The sequence below is a fragment of the Misgurnus anguillicaudatus genome, chromosome 20 (assembly GCF_027580225.2).
Source record: "Misgurnus anguillicaudatus chromosome 20, ASM2758022v2, whole genome shotgun sequence".
Lineage (NCBI taxonomy): Eukaryota > Metazoa > Chordata > Actinopteri > Cypriniformes > Cobitidae > Misgurnus > Misgurnus anguillicaudatus.
The window spans coordinates 38,450,720-38,467,563 of record NC_073356.2 but is presented as its reverse complement, the minus strand read 5'-3'; the positions used below and the strand labels follow the sequence as shown (position 1 = coordinate 38,467,563).

Below are 16,844 nucleotides of genomic sequence, written 5' to 3'. Positions count from 1 at the left end.
ATGCAGTACAGGATTGATTAAATTGTGCGTATTAAAGAAGAAGTCCACTTTAAAGATGGGGCCCATTGACTTCCCATAGTATTTTTTTTCCAACTAGGAAAAGTCAATGGGCCCCATCTTTAAAGTGGACTACTCATTTAAACAGATAAAAAGACAAGTAACAGATTTGATTTGGAGGTTGCATGCATGACTCCTCTGGCTGCTTTTGTCAACAATTACAAGTAACATTCACTTTATTATAAACTCATAGTACATTTCTCTTAAAAACAAATGATGCATTTTATTATCAGATTAAAAATAAATTGTCAGCGGTTTAACAGCGAGAATCCCTGAGAAACACTTAAGTGCAGATTTGATTGTTTTCATTCACATATATTAAAATCTCCTAAATTTCCACCATCAAATGTCAGGTTTTTTACAGGTCAGATTTTGCAAGACAAAATAATCAAAAATCACTCGACTGAATCTTGGATTTCTACTCTGATCTGTTGTACGATCAGAATCATGACATTAAATCCAGACAAGAGAAAACGTTTCATCCTGCTGTCCACAGAAGTCAAATACTGTATCATTCCCTGATTGGCCAATTTTAAGGTGCACTGACCAATCCTGAGAGAGTTTGTGTGTAGGTGGTGAGTGACAACCACACTACCAATCAGTAAAGGCAGAACTTGTACCATACGGTCTCAGTTGATTGGCTCATATCCTGTGGATTGTGACATCCTCTTACGAATCCAAACAAAAACTCCACCCACGATAATAAGAGCCAGCGGTGTGCCGAGTCCAACAGCCATGATGATGATGATTAACGTCGAGAAGGAATCAGCCGGAGGGTCACCCATACCCATTAACACAGTCCTGTCGAACACATGAGACACAGCGAGAGATCAGAGTTCAGATCAGATAGTCAATGAGTGACAGATCAGTGTTATAAACACACAAAAACTAATCTATACAGTTATGAAATGTGACCCAAGCTGGCAAAATGAGTCGAAATGAACAAATGTTCAAAAATGAGTTATTTTGACATTCTTTATAAAAAAAAATTCAAAAAGATTCTATGATTTCTTGGAATCTGACACAAAATGAGAGAGCTACACCTGTTTGAACTTGACAGTCAGCAAAGTTAATTCTGAAAAAAATCCAGTTAATTATTGTTGAAGGTTCAAAAACAAAATCACAGTAAAACTAATAGATTTAGCACACAAAAACAATACTATAGGAAAAAAATATATTCAACTTTTTTCTTTCTTTTATTGTTTGATTGACATTGAGACAGACAGATTTAAGATCTACTGTAATGTAAAGATCTAATATAATCTTACACATCAGATCTCCAACAGTTAATCTAACATTCACTTAAGACATAACAGATTATATCTGTGTGAATTATTCTCAAAACAAATATTTTTAAAGAGCACCAATGGTCCGATTCAAGTTTTACATTTCCTTTGGTGTGTAAGTTTATGTTAATGATATGCAAAAGGCACAAACCCCAAAGAAAACGATGATGCGAGTTATCGTCTCCAACGTAAATCTCTTTTCTTGGACTACAACAAACACACGAATTGTAGGCAACAGTTTACTTCCTGGGATTGGTGATGTAGTAAAGACCGACATTATCATAACTCCTCCCACTTCAGACTCACAGGCCGTAAGTTAACTCCTGTTAGCTATGCATTGTGAGCGAATCTTTCAAACATGGTAAGGAGCGTCACATTTCCGGCTGATGTCAGAGGTATTCAGACTAATCACAACGTACAGATTAGCTGGCCAAACAGGGACACAGAGCTTTTCAAATCAATGAGTTTTATACAAAATCAGTGCGTTTCAGGAAGAGAGTGAAATCTGGAGCAACAAACGTGTTTAGTATTTAAAAATAATGTGTTTTTTAACTATAAACCAAGCGATCGCATTTGTTACAGCAAATACACAAAATAACGCTGTTTAAGCAATGAAATAGGTGCTCTTTAAAACTGTAATTTTGTGTAGATGTCAATATATCAGACTCACGCATCTGTGCATGTTTCTGATCTGTCAGTTAGTGCGAAGAAGTTCATTTTCGAGTCTTATCACTCTTAATAACTATTTTAACATCAAGCAAGTCCTGCACTTTATTTTCTCATTCCTGCATGTATTAAAACCCAAACCAAAATATCCGACGTGTATGTGGATGGAGACGCATCTTTGTATTAGATTAAGCATTTAGGATGATACACCTCTCAGAAAACATACAAATAAAGATGGGTATAGATGTTTAATGACTATTTAGAGCATTGAGATCGCTAGATGAGGGCTTAATGTACTTATTTTGATCAAAACCTCAACATTTATACTTTCAGGGTTCCCACACTTTAGTTAACTTCAAATTCAAGGACCTTTCAAGTACTTTCCAGGTCCAATACCCTCAAATTCAAGGACTAAATGTGGGGACACATTTCAAGTAAGAGCAATGTTACATTGTGTTATCTTTAAAGATACATTGTTACAGTTCCCTTTTGAGGGAACTGGTGCTGCGTCACTGAGGTGACACTTTGGGGATGCCTCCAGGTGTAAGTGTGTCTGAATGTGTAAATCAAATTCAACCAATGATGAGGCTTAACAACAAAGACAGGGTGACGTGGGAGACAGAAAGTTAATCGCTATCTAAAATATTGCCAAAGACGGCGTTACAGGGACGCAGAAAGTATGACAAGAGAGACGCAGCGTCTCGTTCCCTTCTCAGGGAACAACAGTTACATACGTAACCCGAGATGTTTTCATGTGTCAAACACAACTATACAAAAAAGCATTTTGATATGAATCAACATTCACATACAGAAGATATCAGCATTTAAAGCGAACAGTTTAGCACGTGTGCTTAAAAAGTCTAGAATTTTTATAATATTATCCTGCACTACACAGGGAATAATATAGATTTTTTTTCTAGAAAACTTCTTGCATAAAATAGATTCAAGCACTTTCAATGACCTATATCTATGTATGTATATTTTCAAAAACCTCCCAGGGCCTTACATTTTTTTCTCCAGATTCACAAACTTTCAAGGATTTCAAGGACCCGTGGGAACCCTGTACTTTCTTTTGCCTCTAGCTTAAAATTACAATGTAAGTGTTCAGACTCATTTTGCCAGCACGGGTCACATATACTTTTACAGACATCCTCATAAGAAACAATTACTATTACTAACAGAAAGAGCAGAATAATTTTCATGTGGAAATCACTGAAATCTGAAAAGCACGAGTGCAAATGTCCTAAAGTTTAAATGCATTGAGTCTATTTTATTAAAATTGTGTGCATACAAATTTTCAATTTTAAAAGTGTGAGTTAATTTGGGATTAGGGTTAAGACAGAGATATGGTAAAAATCATATGTATGGCTCTTGCATTCATAAAGTTATTATTCACTTGTATCGATGTGTAATGTGTAGTGAAGAGATTTGATCATGAAAACTTTGTCTCACTAACCAGCTGAGGTAATTGGTGACGTTATAAAACGGATCTCCAGCGATTCCAAAGCTGATGTTCAGCCCGTATGTCTGTGGATGACCTTTAAAATATGCCTGAATCAGACCCGAATGAGGCGGCTGGGCGATGGGAACTGGCTGTGAGTGTTTGCAGGGTGTGGCATCCTCAAAAACCGGTCTGGGTTTACGATACGCGACAGGTTTCCATTGAGTGTAACCCCAAATCCTGCTGCTGTTGACTGGAAATGAAACCCACTGAGACACCTGAGGACAATGAGGTGAACACATGAGGTGAATATTAGCAAACCTAAACATTCAGTAAACCTTTAGATGTTTTCACCTTAAAAATGGAGGGCGTGTATTCGTCATCTATAGAGCTGCGGACGTCGACTCGGCCCTGAAACTCAGAGTCTCCAACCGTCTGCAGCTCAAGCATGAATCTGGAGTTATTGACCCGCGAGGTCACACCGTCCAGCCACATGCGCACCTGTGTAGAGTTTGAGTTATGGAGGAGGCTCGGCCACGATGACTCTCGACCTTCTGACTCATACGCTGAGATCTGATGTGTTAGAGGAGATCAGACACACATACAGGTGACTACACAACATCTCTGCAGACCGCATCTGTTTGTTTGTTTATTTATTCTCCTCACCTGCAGACAGAAGGAGCCGTTGATAAAACTGACAGTCCTGTCACCTCCACAGATCATGATCCTGTGATCCGACTGGTTAACGGTTGTGTTCAGATCAGACCAGATGAAGTTCTGGAGCTCATATGGTGGGTAGAATCTGGACTCTGATGTATTTTGTGGGTCTGCTGTGTTATTGACATCACTGTACTCCCACAACTGAGACACACAACATAAGTTATTGTTTGATTTATTACATGCTCAATCTGCTCTTGATCAATCCTTCATATAAAGTTTGACTTACTCTGGTGATCATGAGTGCATTGCTGTACTGTATGCTGCTCTGTGGCTCCACCTTCAGGCTGCCAGATGAAGTGCGGTTAATAAACTCCGGCCAGTTCACGTGCACTGTTGACTCGGTGCTGTTAGTGTGGACCAGCAGCAGTGATGGCGCCCCCTGGTTACAGAAGAGGAAGTGCAGGGTGTCATTGTGACCCAGTGCCCGCACGTGCACCAGATTGACTCCAGGGGGAAGTGAAAAGGGAGGATTCAGACCAGGATTCACTTCTACAGACAACTGAGGAAAAAGATGATGACCATAAGACACATTTAAAGAACTTTAAAAGAAGCATAGACAAGATTAAACCAGCTTTACATAAGGTGTTTTTGGAAAAGGTGTTTTGAAAGGTATATACAAAATACATGCAAGTTTAACTTGATATTTTAAAGGAAAACACCACAGTTTTTCAATATTTTACTATGTTCTTACCTAAACTTAAACAAATTAACACATACCACCTATCTTTTTCAATGCATGCACTTTCAATATGTTAGCATTTAGCCAAGCCCCATTCATTCCTTAGGATCCAAGCACACATTTTATTTTGTGCCACCATACTTACTCGTGTAACTACTCATGTAACAGTCTTTAAATAGGGAAACCATGGAAGTGTTTGGAGGCTTCTAAATTCATCCCTGTTTGGATCCTTAGGAATGAATGGGGCGGGCTAGGCTAAATGCTAACACATACATGATGCGCTGTACAAAGATTAAAAGTGCCCGCATTGAAAAAAGATAGGCATGTATTAATTTGTCTAAGCTGAGGTAAAACTTAGAAAAATGGTGGTGTTTTCCTTTAAACAAACTGGATCGTTTCACAACTCAGTGTTAAATCACCCAAGGAGATTAATAGGAAACTAATAAACAACTGCACTGTCACTGACACACTACCAAAATCACATCTTGGTAGTCTCCCAGCTTGAACATCTTTGCCAGGTTGGGAGGACCAGCTTCAATCAGCTACCAGCAGCTTATACCGGTCTAAATGGTTTAAGCTGGTCTTACAGCCTGACTAGCTAAGTCCAGCTACACCTTCTTAAAAAGTGACCAAAACGCAACTAGACCAGCTAAAACAAAGCTGGGAGACCAGCTAAAACCAGCTCATGGCTCATATGCTGGTTTTAGCTGGGTTTTTTTTTTCAGGAAGCATCCTGAAGTTATGTGTACATAAAGACAGTATAGACATTTATATCATGTACAAAACTCTATGACCACAAATAAACATCAAGAGAAAAATCTAAGGCACACTTCAGCTTAAACATACGCCCATAAACTCTGTCTCACTTGTCATCTTTGAAATGTACCTTCCGTCGAAATGTTTCTCCATTTGTCATGAATGCAGACGCTGAAGTGAAGACGACAGACAGCACCGAGCAGATAAAACACAATTTAAACATCGACATGACTTCAACTCTTAAAACAGATGAGGAACCAGAAATCACATCTTACTGCAGCCGTGTTGTGTTTGTCAGAAATCATGTGACTCGCCCGCGTCAGCTGATGTTTGTTACTAGAAGCTTGTTCAACTTCATGGGGCGCGGCAAGAACCGACAGCTGGATGACGTCAAAGTTCCGCGAGAGAGATTTAAAAGCAAACTCTTCCGTATGATTTCGCGAATCGCTCTCGCTGTACTTTGACGTAATCCGGCTGTCGATTCTTGCGGGCCTGCATGAAGTCGAACAAGCCCGGCGGATGACGTCAAAGTACCGCGAGAGCGATTCGAAATTAGTATTCTCCTATGGTCTTCTCCATATGACTTCTCGAATCGCGGTATTTTGACGTCATCCGCGAACAAGGCTAATGCTGCGTTCCAGGCAACCTGTAACCCGTAACTCACGACTTCAAAACCACGACTCACGACTCTGAACTGGGAGTACATCGATCTAGTACGAGTTCACGGGTGGAAAGGCACGGGTTTTACTGCCGTTCCAGTGCACTTTCACCGGTAGAAGGTTGTAAAAACATGAGTTACAGGCTGCCTGGAACGCATAGGGTCGTGAGTCATGGTTTTGAAGTCGTTCCAGGCAGGTTTAAAAACCTGCCTGGAACGCAGCAAGTCCATCTACTGGACTGTAGAATGTATAAATCTGATTTGATTTAATAACAGCACAATAAAGTGAGTTACGACACAAACAAACACTATTCAGAATCAGATTCCAACAAACTTCTGAAACTCTTAGTAAAAAAAACTCTTAGAAAAAAAAACAGAAGTAATATGTCTATCGCACTTCTATTTTTCAACTTTATCCCTTGCTGACTGAAGAATGCTCATGCTGAGTACACCTGTATATTTAATGTTCTGGCATTTTCCACTCACACAACCACAAGATGTTGTATATTTAGGTCGTGTTCACACTTTGCGCACAACAGGCAAATAATGAAAAGTGAAAGTGATGTCACCCGCCACACCCGCAGGTAACGTTATGCAGTACGCACGCACGCACAGTTGTAGGCTACAGTAGTTTACCTAGGTCATTGGTACTATCTCCAAAATGCAGCGGGCATTATAGTTTTGAAGACGTATTCAGCTGGTTTAACATGTGAGTTGTGATGTTTTTACATAAAGCGGCCAGTCGATGTATTTATTATTTAGCTACTAAAATTTATTAACTAACCAAACTAAGGGACTGTGTCAATCAAGTGCTAAGGAAATACTCTAATGCAACTAACGAATGAGTCAGCGTTTTTATTTTTCCTGTTAATATGATTATTGATGACTGTGTATTAATACAGTTGTTAGGTTATTATAATCATTTGTTTCAGTCAATCAAATTTTGAGATGATAGTTTGATACTTTGTAATTATACATTTAAAATCTAGGATAAATTAACCATGTTGTTTGTAATAAAAGTGTAGTAACCATGTTTGTGTGTGTGTGTGTGTGTGTGTGTGTGTGTGTATTGATTACCATTAGCATATTATATTGATATTGATTACTATTAGCACTATTACCGTGGTTTTCCTACAGTAACCATGCTTTTTTGTTTTAACTGTAGTAAAACCATGGCTAATTTTCGTAAGGGTATTGTGTGTTCTGCAATATTTCCGGATTAATTTATAATAACGTGCTGCATTATGATCATTTCGTTTTTTTTATTTATTCTTTTAGGTGTATTTTATTCCAGCATTCCTGTACTCTCATCGGGCTCAAATTGTTACAACTTCTACTGCTCTTTGTTGTTACTTGCAATGAGTCAAGTAGTAAACGTAAGTATAATTTAAACAATAAATGTATTTTTTTATTTTGATAATAAATCAATGTTTTCACCGAATTTTGTGAGACTATGGGGCTGGATTGCACTATACTGTATGCTAATATGCAGAGGTGGGCACAAATACATCAAAAACTATTTTGTTACAAACTACAAATACTGGCTCATGAAATGTAACAAAATAAAATACAAAATACTGATGTGAAAAATGTATTTAAATAAAATACAAGTAATTAGTATATACAAAAATACTCCCAATAATCTTAAGTCTATTATTATTACTTAAAGGTCAATAACACAAATAGTAGTGTATATATATATTTTTTATTTTTTTTTCTCTATAATGCCATTCATTGTGCAATATGTGTGTGTAGACTGTATATTTTTCAAAAAAAATTCAAAACACTTTACCTTAATGCCGTTTTTAAGAGGAGCAGCACCACTTTTTCTTCTGTGTTCAAAAATGATTCACTTCTTAGGGAGCCCGGTCTACAGGGTGTCACATGATTTTCGTGCATCTTACTTGGACATTGCCTGCATTGCCAACATCAGACCGAAAATATGGCAAAATCATTTACTATGGTGATAAGCATATGGCGATTTTTTTAATACACTCCCTCAAAATATTTTGGGATTAGAACAAACTACATTTTACTTTTTCCACACCTGAAAATAGAAATGACAAAATACACTTAAGTAATTACATACGTATTTAAAATACATTTAATTGAAATACTACCCATGTCTGCTAATATGTTAATAAGTGTATCCATGACGTCATTGCATCATATTTCATAGACATTATGCTTGTTCGACTTCATGCGGTGGCGCAAGAACTGACAAAGTTTTGCAAGTCAAGAAATCTTGCGACACTTTGACGCCATCCAATTGTTGGTTCTTATGGCACTGCATGAAGTTGAACACCTAAAAAATACGTAGTCTGCATCCAAAATGGCACACTACATGTGGACTTGCAGGCTGCGTTTGAAAGCCTAGACAGCTGACTTGATGCTTCAAGAAGCAATGACTTCGGAGGCATAAAGACAGCCCTGAGAAATGCATTCTGACACACTTCATAGGCAGCGTAAAGGAATTCTGTTTGAAATAAACAGAACGTCGTAAGGAGTAATTGACGACCGTCCATTGAGTTATTATGATATTTAAAACAGCCGAAAGTGTTACCTGTCATTCTGGCCTTCAAATCCGTGGCGGAAGAAAGTAGTTCCCAAACAAAGAGGCTTTTAAAATAACTCCGTTGTTGTTTTCCTGTTTTCATTTTTCAAACGTGTGCCGTCGAACTGTTGTATGAAAGCGGAGTCGTGTGATATATGCCAGCGGCCTCGTGCCACTGGCCTAATAAGAGCCGTGATGATATAGAGCTATATCACACGACTCCGAGAGTGATATTGCTTTTATACAACAGTTCGACGGCACACGTTTGAAAAACGAAAACAGGAAAACACAACAGAGTTATTTTAAAAGCCTCTTTGTTTGGGAACTATGATATTGAGCTATATCACACTCCTACTCGAGCGATGTTGCTTAAATAACTAATTCCATATTAAAAAACTTTAGTACTAATTTCTCACTATATGCAATGAAAAGGTGTAAAAGGGGAAAATGTTACTTTATTTACAGTAAATTTGTGCTCCAGCAACTTACTTGGCCACCATTTAACTTGACAAATCACATTCCCGTGGACACCCACGCATAGAATTGTGGGACAGGACAATGATGTATCTTAAGAGACAGGAAGTAAATCTAACATTCACAGTTTTGTAATTCAGTTTATAAATCATACTCACAGAAACTTTTTACAGTTTAACAAATGCACAAGTTTCCGATCCGTGCTGTCAAATTTGTAAACCATACCTTCAGTTTCTACCATGGTTTTGCAGACTGTGCTCACAGATTTGTGGCCTCTCCCTCATTTTAGAAATCTGTACTAAAATCGGTTAATCTGCAAACAAGAAAAGGAACTCCCAGGACTAAAAGTTGATTGAATACTGTTTTCTGTTTATTTGTGATTTTGCTCCTCTATTACTCTCCATAAGTTACTTTTGAACTTTCAATAAAAAAGTTTTACTTCAAAACTAGTGTTGAAAATACATGTAAATACATTCAGAATACATTCAACGCCATATGATACATTATTAATATTATTAGGAGATAACTGGTAAATTTAATCTAAACTTTATTCCTGTACAGTATGACTTTAATATCATGTTTGTAATGTACAATATATTCCTTTATAAGTTTTCCTTTTAAAGTTTATTTATTTGTTTAATTTAACATAGAAGAAAACTAAAAAAAAACAAAATCAACAAAAAAATTAACGGCATCCTTTAACCCCGCCCTCCTCCAACTGTCAGTCTGCTGCGAGTTCCATTTTTGAATGAAACACTTACTTTTAATATCCAATCAATTCACAGTGAAAATCATAATTAAACAATACTACTACATGTACAATAGGTGAAGATTATAGCCTAATGTTAACATAAAAAAGTGGGCTAAAATCACAATCCATTGACATTTCAGCACTTGACTAAAAGATAGCGACTCCTATGGAATTTAAATGCTGCTGCATCTGATGGACTTTTAAGTGCATTTTTGGGAAATGTACATGAAAAATAACAAACTGAATTTGTTAGTACAAGTTGCACTTAAATGCTAAGGTCCATAGTGAAAATTAGGCACAGATTTCTAAAATGAGGGAGGGAGCCACAAATCTACAGTTTGCAAAACTGTATGGATTACAAATTCTATGCATGTGCACGTAAAAGTATGAGGAATAGAGTTCCGATGTGTTTGTCCTTTGCGTGGTGTTCCTTTGGAGATGTTAATTCCTTTTTGCGTTATGAGTTAAGGCCAACCTCCCTGAAGTTGAGATGACCAATGGGGGAAGCTGCGATCCAAGCAGGAAAACTGTCTTTGTTCTCCCCCGGGGTCCTTGTGCGTGATTGCTTAATGTTTAAAGTATTGTCTCCATAATACTTCAGATCAATATTAAATGAGTTTGATATAATTTATGGTAAAATGATACACATCATTAACCAGGAAATTATCAGAGGATTGTTTAGAGATTAAACTTGACATAGTTTCAAACATGCATCAAATAATAATCTGACAAATGTGAATTATAAGGGAAATAATGATTGGAATAAGACCTATTTAGATCAAACAAAATAACAATATAGTGTTATAAGAAAATGGTACATTAAAGATCTAAACATGCAATATGTAATATATACAGTACATTTTAAAACAGCTTATTTTGGTCTCTTTTGCATTCTTAGCTATAGATCCACCGGCTGTGGTGCCCAGTTAAGTCTCTGGCGATTGTCTCATACAAATGGTCACTTGAAGTCTTTAGATCTCATGTTGCTCTGGGGGAGATTCTTTTGAACCGGGTTTGAGGTGTTCATTTAATAAGATTGCCACAATAAAAGACAGCCAGAGAGAGTCAGTACGTCTGGATGTGTGTGTTTTCAAGAGATTAAAATCTCTGATGAAAGCACCTTAGTTCTGACCAGGTGTAAAACTCAAATCTAAAATCAAAGTGTGACAACTGATAACAATCCAGACTAGTGCTGTGTAATTTGAGAAGCTGAACAAGCTTAAATTTCCCTCACAAATAACTACACACTTTTTTGGGGACGTTGATTTCGTGTCAGGTTTTGGTTGGTGTGTGTGTGTGTGTCCGCGCACGCTATTCTGGGTGAAGTTTATTTTAGTCTAGGACTAGACAAATTCCTGTCTGGGAAACCGCTCCATAATGTGTTAAATAGCATAACACAAAAAATGTGTTTAAAATGAACATCCGTTTTTAGAGTGCTACCATCGCTTTTTGTCACAGTCATCTTGCACAAATGATTTTACTTTATTTTGTCTGAAAATGAAAACATCCCTATAGTTGATTGTCACAATATTCTGTGATTTTATATCTTCAGCACAATTATCTTGATAATATCTAATAATTGATAGCTTGTGGTGAAATTGTCATAAGCAATAGAAAACACATTCAGTTGATTAAATAACTCTACTAACAGATAATAGAAAAATGCACCACAGTTTTAATTATTAATGTTTTATGTTAAATATTGAAACTATTATTTTGTTTTCATTTCTAGCACACCCTGTGGATAGGAGAAGGGGTGGCAACTTTACCTTTGAATGCAATTTTCCTAATCCCATTAAGATCAGTTTAACGGCTGAATCAAAGGAAATTAATGATTCTCGGGTGTTTAGAAATGAATCATTATGTATCATCATCATAAAGAACCTGACGCTTAGTGATGCTGGGAGATACACTTTGACAGTCCACCTTAAGACTGACCAAACAGTTGTGGATCCACAAGACTATTATTACCAACTTCATATCCATGGTACAGTCAAAACTGATTAAATTGTCTAGTTTTCCTGTTTTAACAGTGTTGGTAGCATTGCATGCAAGGCAGTACTGTAACTACACAGCAAAATTGTTACAAAGTTAACACTGCTTGGTACATCCAAAACGGGATAACTTAGTTAAATTGTTGTCAAAACATGTTTATTATTATATTATCATGTGTTTATTGTGCTACTTAGCTGTATTTGTTTGTTATGAAGGCTTACATCAAAACAAACCAACTGCAGTTTGATTTATATTAATTGGAATGCATCAAAAAACAAGAGTTTAGAAAGTTTTAGTTATCTCATTTTGGAACCACGCTTCATATAATCCACACCCAGTATGTTAAAAAATTTACACTAAATCAGTGATTTGATTTTTTTGTATTCTTCATTGAAACAAAAGTGCGGTTTAGAGTCGACAGACTCGGTTTAGAGTCGAAAGCGCGGTTTAGAGTCAACTTCCTGCTTTAGAAGACAATAACTTTATTTATCTTTACATTGATGGACACATGACACACTACAATAAAGGTAATTTTCGATATTGGATCTTTCTGGCACTTTAACACTGGGGATTTTGCTGTGTACCAAAGGCATTAGTTGGGATGCAAACTCCCCAGTTTGCAGATTAGTGGCTGACCAATATGGGTTTATATTATAAGGTGACCCCCAATCCATAAAGTGTTTATGAATTTTATTAAATAACATGCTTATAATAACAACAAAAGCATTACATCACAGTCATTCTCTGTCTTTATTTTTCCTTAGATGAGATTACTTTGAATAGTGGAGAGAATCTAACATTAGATATTCCACCGGTTAAAGTGAATAAAATCGAGCATGAGCAAACTGAACGTAAACACGAGTCAAATATCAGCACCCCACTGTGGAGAGAGGTTGAGGGGGTCCTGAATAAACAACTGACCAATGAGAACCTGACCATTCCTAATATTACAGAAAGTAATGCTGGAACATACAGATTTCTGGACAGCAAGAATAATATCTTGATCACGGTGACCGTTAAAGGTATGAGAAGCAACTTTAGGTCACAATTAAAGCATTTAGAAAAGGCGTAGTAAATATTCAGTAGTAATGTCCATTTATTTCTATAGCATCATTAAACACAACAAATGTTGACCAATGTGCTGTACAGCTTACAATTGTAAAGAAATTTGACAGGTTATATCTGGTTATCGAAAAATAATGCACAGTGGAACATTTCTTAACCAATCAGAATAAATAATTTAACAGCCCTGGTGTATAACATAATTTAACATACTAAGGGGTTGTTTCCCAGACAAGGATTATCTTAAACCAGGACTAGGCCGTAGTTTAATTAGGAAATATAACTTGATTTAACAAACATGCCTTACTAAAAACATTACTTGTGTGCTTTTTGAGACAAAACAAAGGGCACTGATGTATTTTAAAAAATGTCAGTGCAAGTTGTTTTGAGTTTGGACAGCTCTTACATTTATTTTAGTTTAGGACTAGTCTAATCCCTGTCCGGGAAACCGCCCCTATAACATTTAAAGGGGATAAACTATGAAAGTCATCACTAAAAGACTGTGTAATAGTAAAATATGTTTGTCAACTTCAATTCATTTTTCCTCTCAAAATAATGCTTAAACTTATGACTAACCTTTTAAATTCTTTTACAGTAAATGGCTCAAACATAAAAGATCTTGGAAAAACGTGTAAGTAAAACAGGAGGGAATCATGGGTGCACAATGAACTAAAAAAAAAAACAAATATGAAAATGTGTGCTCTCTTCCTCTCTAGTTCTAGGTGTCGAAGGGGAACAACCATCTGATAACAGGACACATAATTGGATTATTCTGCCTTTTGGTCTTATTATTATTATTATTATATTTTTGATTGTGGCTATCTTAATAATAAAAAAAAGAGCAGTATATAGGGAGAGTGGGGTGATTTAAACCAGGGGGAAATTAGTTCCACCCCTTGTTTCTGTAAAACCATAGAAGAAATTGGTCATGTGACCACATCATTTTGAAAAGCCATAAATTGTACTTATCCTCAAAAAAAGAGAGACACATGGCATGAGAGGTAAGCACATATTGGCTTTTTTTCCTTTCAAAGTAAAATTTATTTTATTAAAGCTCACGTAACACATGCTGTTTCTGCATTTCTGATGTTAATCTGGAGTACCCATAGAGTAGTATGACATCCTTTATATCTCTGAAGAGTCTTTAGTTTAATCAGATTTATAAAAGAAGGATTAGCTTTACCGAATCTTTCCGAAAACGTACCAAAAAAATGAAGAAGGAGGAGTTATAACGCGGGAGGAGCAAGTACGAGTCATGCAACACTATACAACACTGTTTAATTCACTACATGTTCGTGTGATTTATATAATATACACGCGACTATTTCCAACATAAGACAGAAGTCTTACTTACCACGTGTAACTCGTCATGACCCGGTTCTGAAAATCCACCGCATCAAACACACACGCAAAACTCCGCTGCTAATCCGGATAATAAACTATATCCATTGTTTCCATAAGGCTGGATGTCTTCTCCTTACATCCAAAAACACACTTCTTGTTGTGCCATTGTTGACTTTTGAAATTAAACAAAGCTGAGTGGCGTGATAGCAGCTCTAGCGTCTCCCGCTGATTGACGGCTGGGCGGGGTTTTCCGGGGAAAGTTTTCCGGCGGAAGCCCATATAAAGAAGTGATACGTATCGAAAACCCCTGAAACGTCAGTTGGACCTGTAATCGAAAAAAACTTGCCGAAACTTGTTCGAACCATGGCGATGTGCATTCGGCACAGAAATACTCTGAAACACGCCCAACTGCGGTTTTGACACTTTGCCTACGTTTAGCATGAGGAAACAACTCTATAACTGTGTTAATAAGTCAGAATGCTTGAAATACCATTAAACCCCCCCTTTAAAGTATTTTGTTTGTAGTATCTAAACAATTATAGATTAGGTTTGAAAATATTTCACACATGTTTTAGTGCTTTAGCAGGCTACACAATGAATCTATACAGTTAGCATAATGTTAGCTCTTAACTGCTGGATCAAGCTAATTGTTCAGACTTGTAGGTCTGGGTTAAGTTGTACCAGAGGTGATGTGCTCAAGAAACTACCCACACCCCAAAAACTTGGTGGTTGAGCCATAAGACAGCATATGTTTATATTCCCCTCCAGTATTGACAAGTGGGATGTTAAATAGTAGGCCAGATCCAGACCACCTAGACCTACATACTCACAGGGGATAATCTGGAGAAGTGAGGAGATGGACATGCCTCACCAGTGTTTGACTTAGGCCTTCCTGCCATTTTTTTCATTTAGCTAACATTGATTTGAGTTTGCACTATGTTATTAAAGAGAAGTTTTATTAAGTTTTTAATTGGCCAAGTTACAATAGGATGTTTAGAAATTAGTCTAGTCACTTTATTCTTATATATTACATAATTGACAGACAGCGTTTCTGTGTCAACAGGCATCTATTGCCAAAGCCACTTTGCCTGAAATTATTCAGAAATATCAAATATTGTGTATTTAAGTGTTTTTCCAAAAACTACAAAATATGACTTATTCCAACAGTTTAATAGAGTGACATTATCTAAATAAACCTTAAATGAGTAATTGTGTATTGAATTTGTCTTGCTTTAATACAGCATTACAGTTCATAACATTAAAATGTTCTGTTTTACATCAGAAATCACCGGCACAATTTACCTCAACTTATTTCCCCAAAAGGCACAACTTACCCCCATGGCCGGAGCCAGGGTTTGAAAATTACCGAGGTCCAGGGTGGGGTGTTAAGAGTTAACAAATGCTATCTGAAAAAAGTGCACTTAAATAAAATACACTTTTTAAGTACACTTCGTAAATGTACTATTTTCGTGCACTCATTGTGTGGCTTATATCACATTTGTTTTTGGTACTTCTTTAAATTAAGTTCAGAACATCTAAGTTTTATTTTGAGACATTATTTATTTCAATAAAAATCTAGTTGGTACTACTGGTATTTTTACTTTTTCAGGTAAACTGAAGTACTGCTCAAGTAGAACTTTACTTTCAATTAGTATATTTGTAGTATAACTTTACATAACTAACAAACGTACTTGCTAGTAGTATTTAAGTGGTTTAAGTACATTGAAGCATATTTTTACCTGGGATCTAATATTTTCTGTCTTAACCTTTTTACACTTTGGGTACACTCTCTGTTTTGGGGGATGGACTTGGACTGCTGGATTATTTATTACTTTTTCATGCAACAATGTTTATTTTTGTAATCATTTTAATAAGCAATATTATTTAACAAAAACGTTTCAAGATTTTAAACAAGAACTTGTTTAGTGCTCTTATTGTTTTCAGCATGACTTTGTTAAAGGTTAGCTTCTAAATTAAATGAAATAACAGAATTCTTAATGCTTTTGTTTTGTTGAGATTAGCTTTACCGTTTTACGCTACGTGTTTTAACATATTTGGCATATTTTATTTAATCCCTATTCTTCTACATCTTTGTACCAGAGTTATTTTCTGTTTTTCGATAGTGTTTTTGATACTGTTGATACACAATTATGATGATTACTGCTCTTATCTTACTGCTTTTATCCTGTCAGCAATAACCTGCTCGCGCTGAATGATGCGTCTTATTTGATAACGTTCAGTTTCCATGTTGCCAGATATTAGTACGAAAAACAAGCAAACATAAGTGGCCTTAAAAAACAAAGTTCGTCCAAACATTGTATTTCAGAAATAAATCAGAGAAATCGCTAATACTAACCTACACCTAACAATCACTTTATAGATAATGTCAAAGTGTCACATT

General features: G+C 36.4%; 2 protein-coding genes across 2 annotated transcripts; one reads left to right on the top strand and one right to left on the bottom strand.

Annotated features, from left to right (window-relative positions):
* Positions 1-203: 203 nt before the first annotated feature.
* glmp (glycosylated lysosomal membrane protein) lies at positions 204-5,895 on the bottom strand. Its single transcript, XM_055220950.2, has 6 exons — positions 5,736-5,895; positions 4,397-4,669; positions 4,117-4,311; positions 3,805-4,023; positions 3,466-3,728; positions 204-858 (listed from the first exon to the last, which is right to left on the bottom strand). Exons 1-6 carry the CDS (start codon positions 5,832-5,834, stop codon positions 687-689), a joined length of 1,221 nt encoding a protein of 406 aa, XP_055076925.2. The 5' UTR covers positions 5,835-5,895; the 3' UTR covers positions 204-686.
* Positions 5,896-6,851: 956 nt separating this feature from the next.
* Positions 6,852-16,208, top strand: LOC141351588 (uncharacterized). Its single transcript, XM_073858669.1, has 6 exons — positions 6,852-6,972; positions 7,542-7,639; positions 11,775-12,029; positions 12,802-13,059; positions 13,695-13,730; positions 13,816-16,208. Coding segments are annotated over exons 1-6 (804 nt in total). The 5' UTR covers positions 6,852-6,970; the 3' UTR covers positions 13,971-16,208.
* The last annotated feature ends 636 nt before the right edge of the window (positions 16,209-16,844 follow it).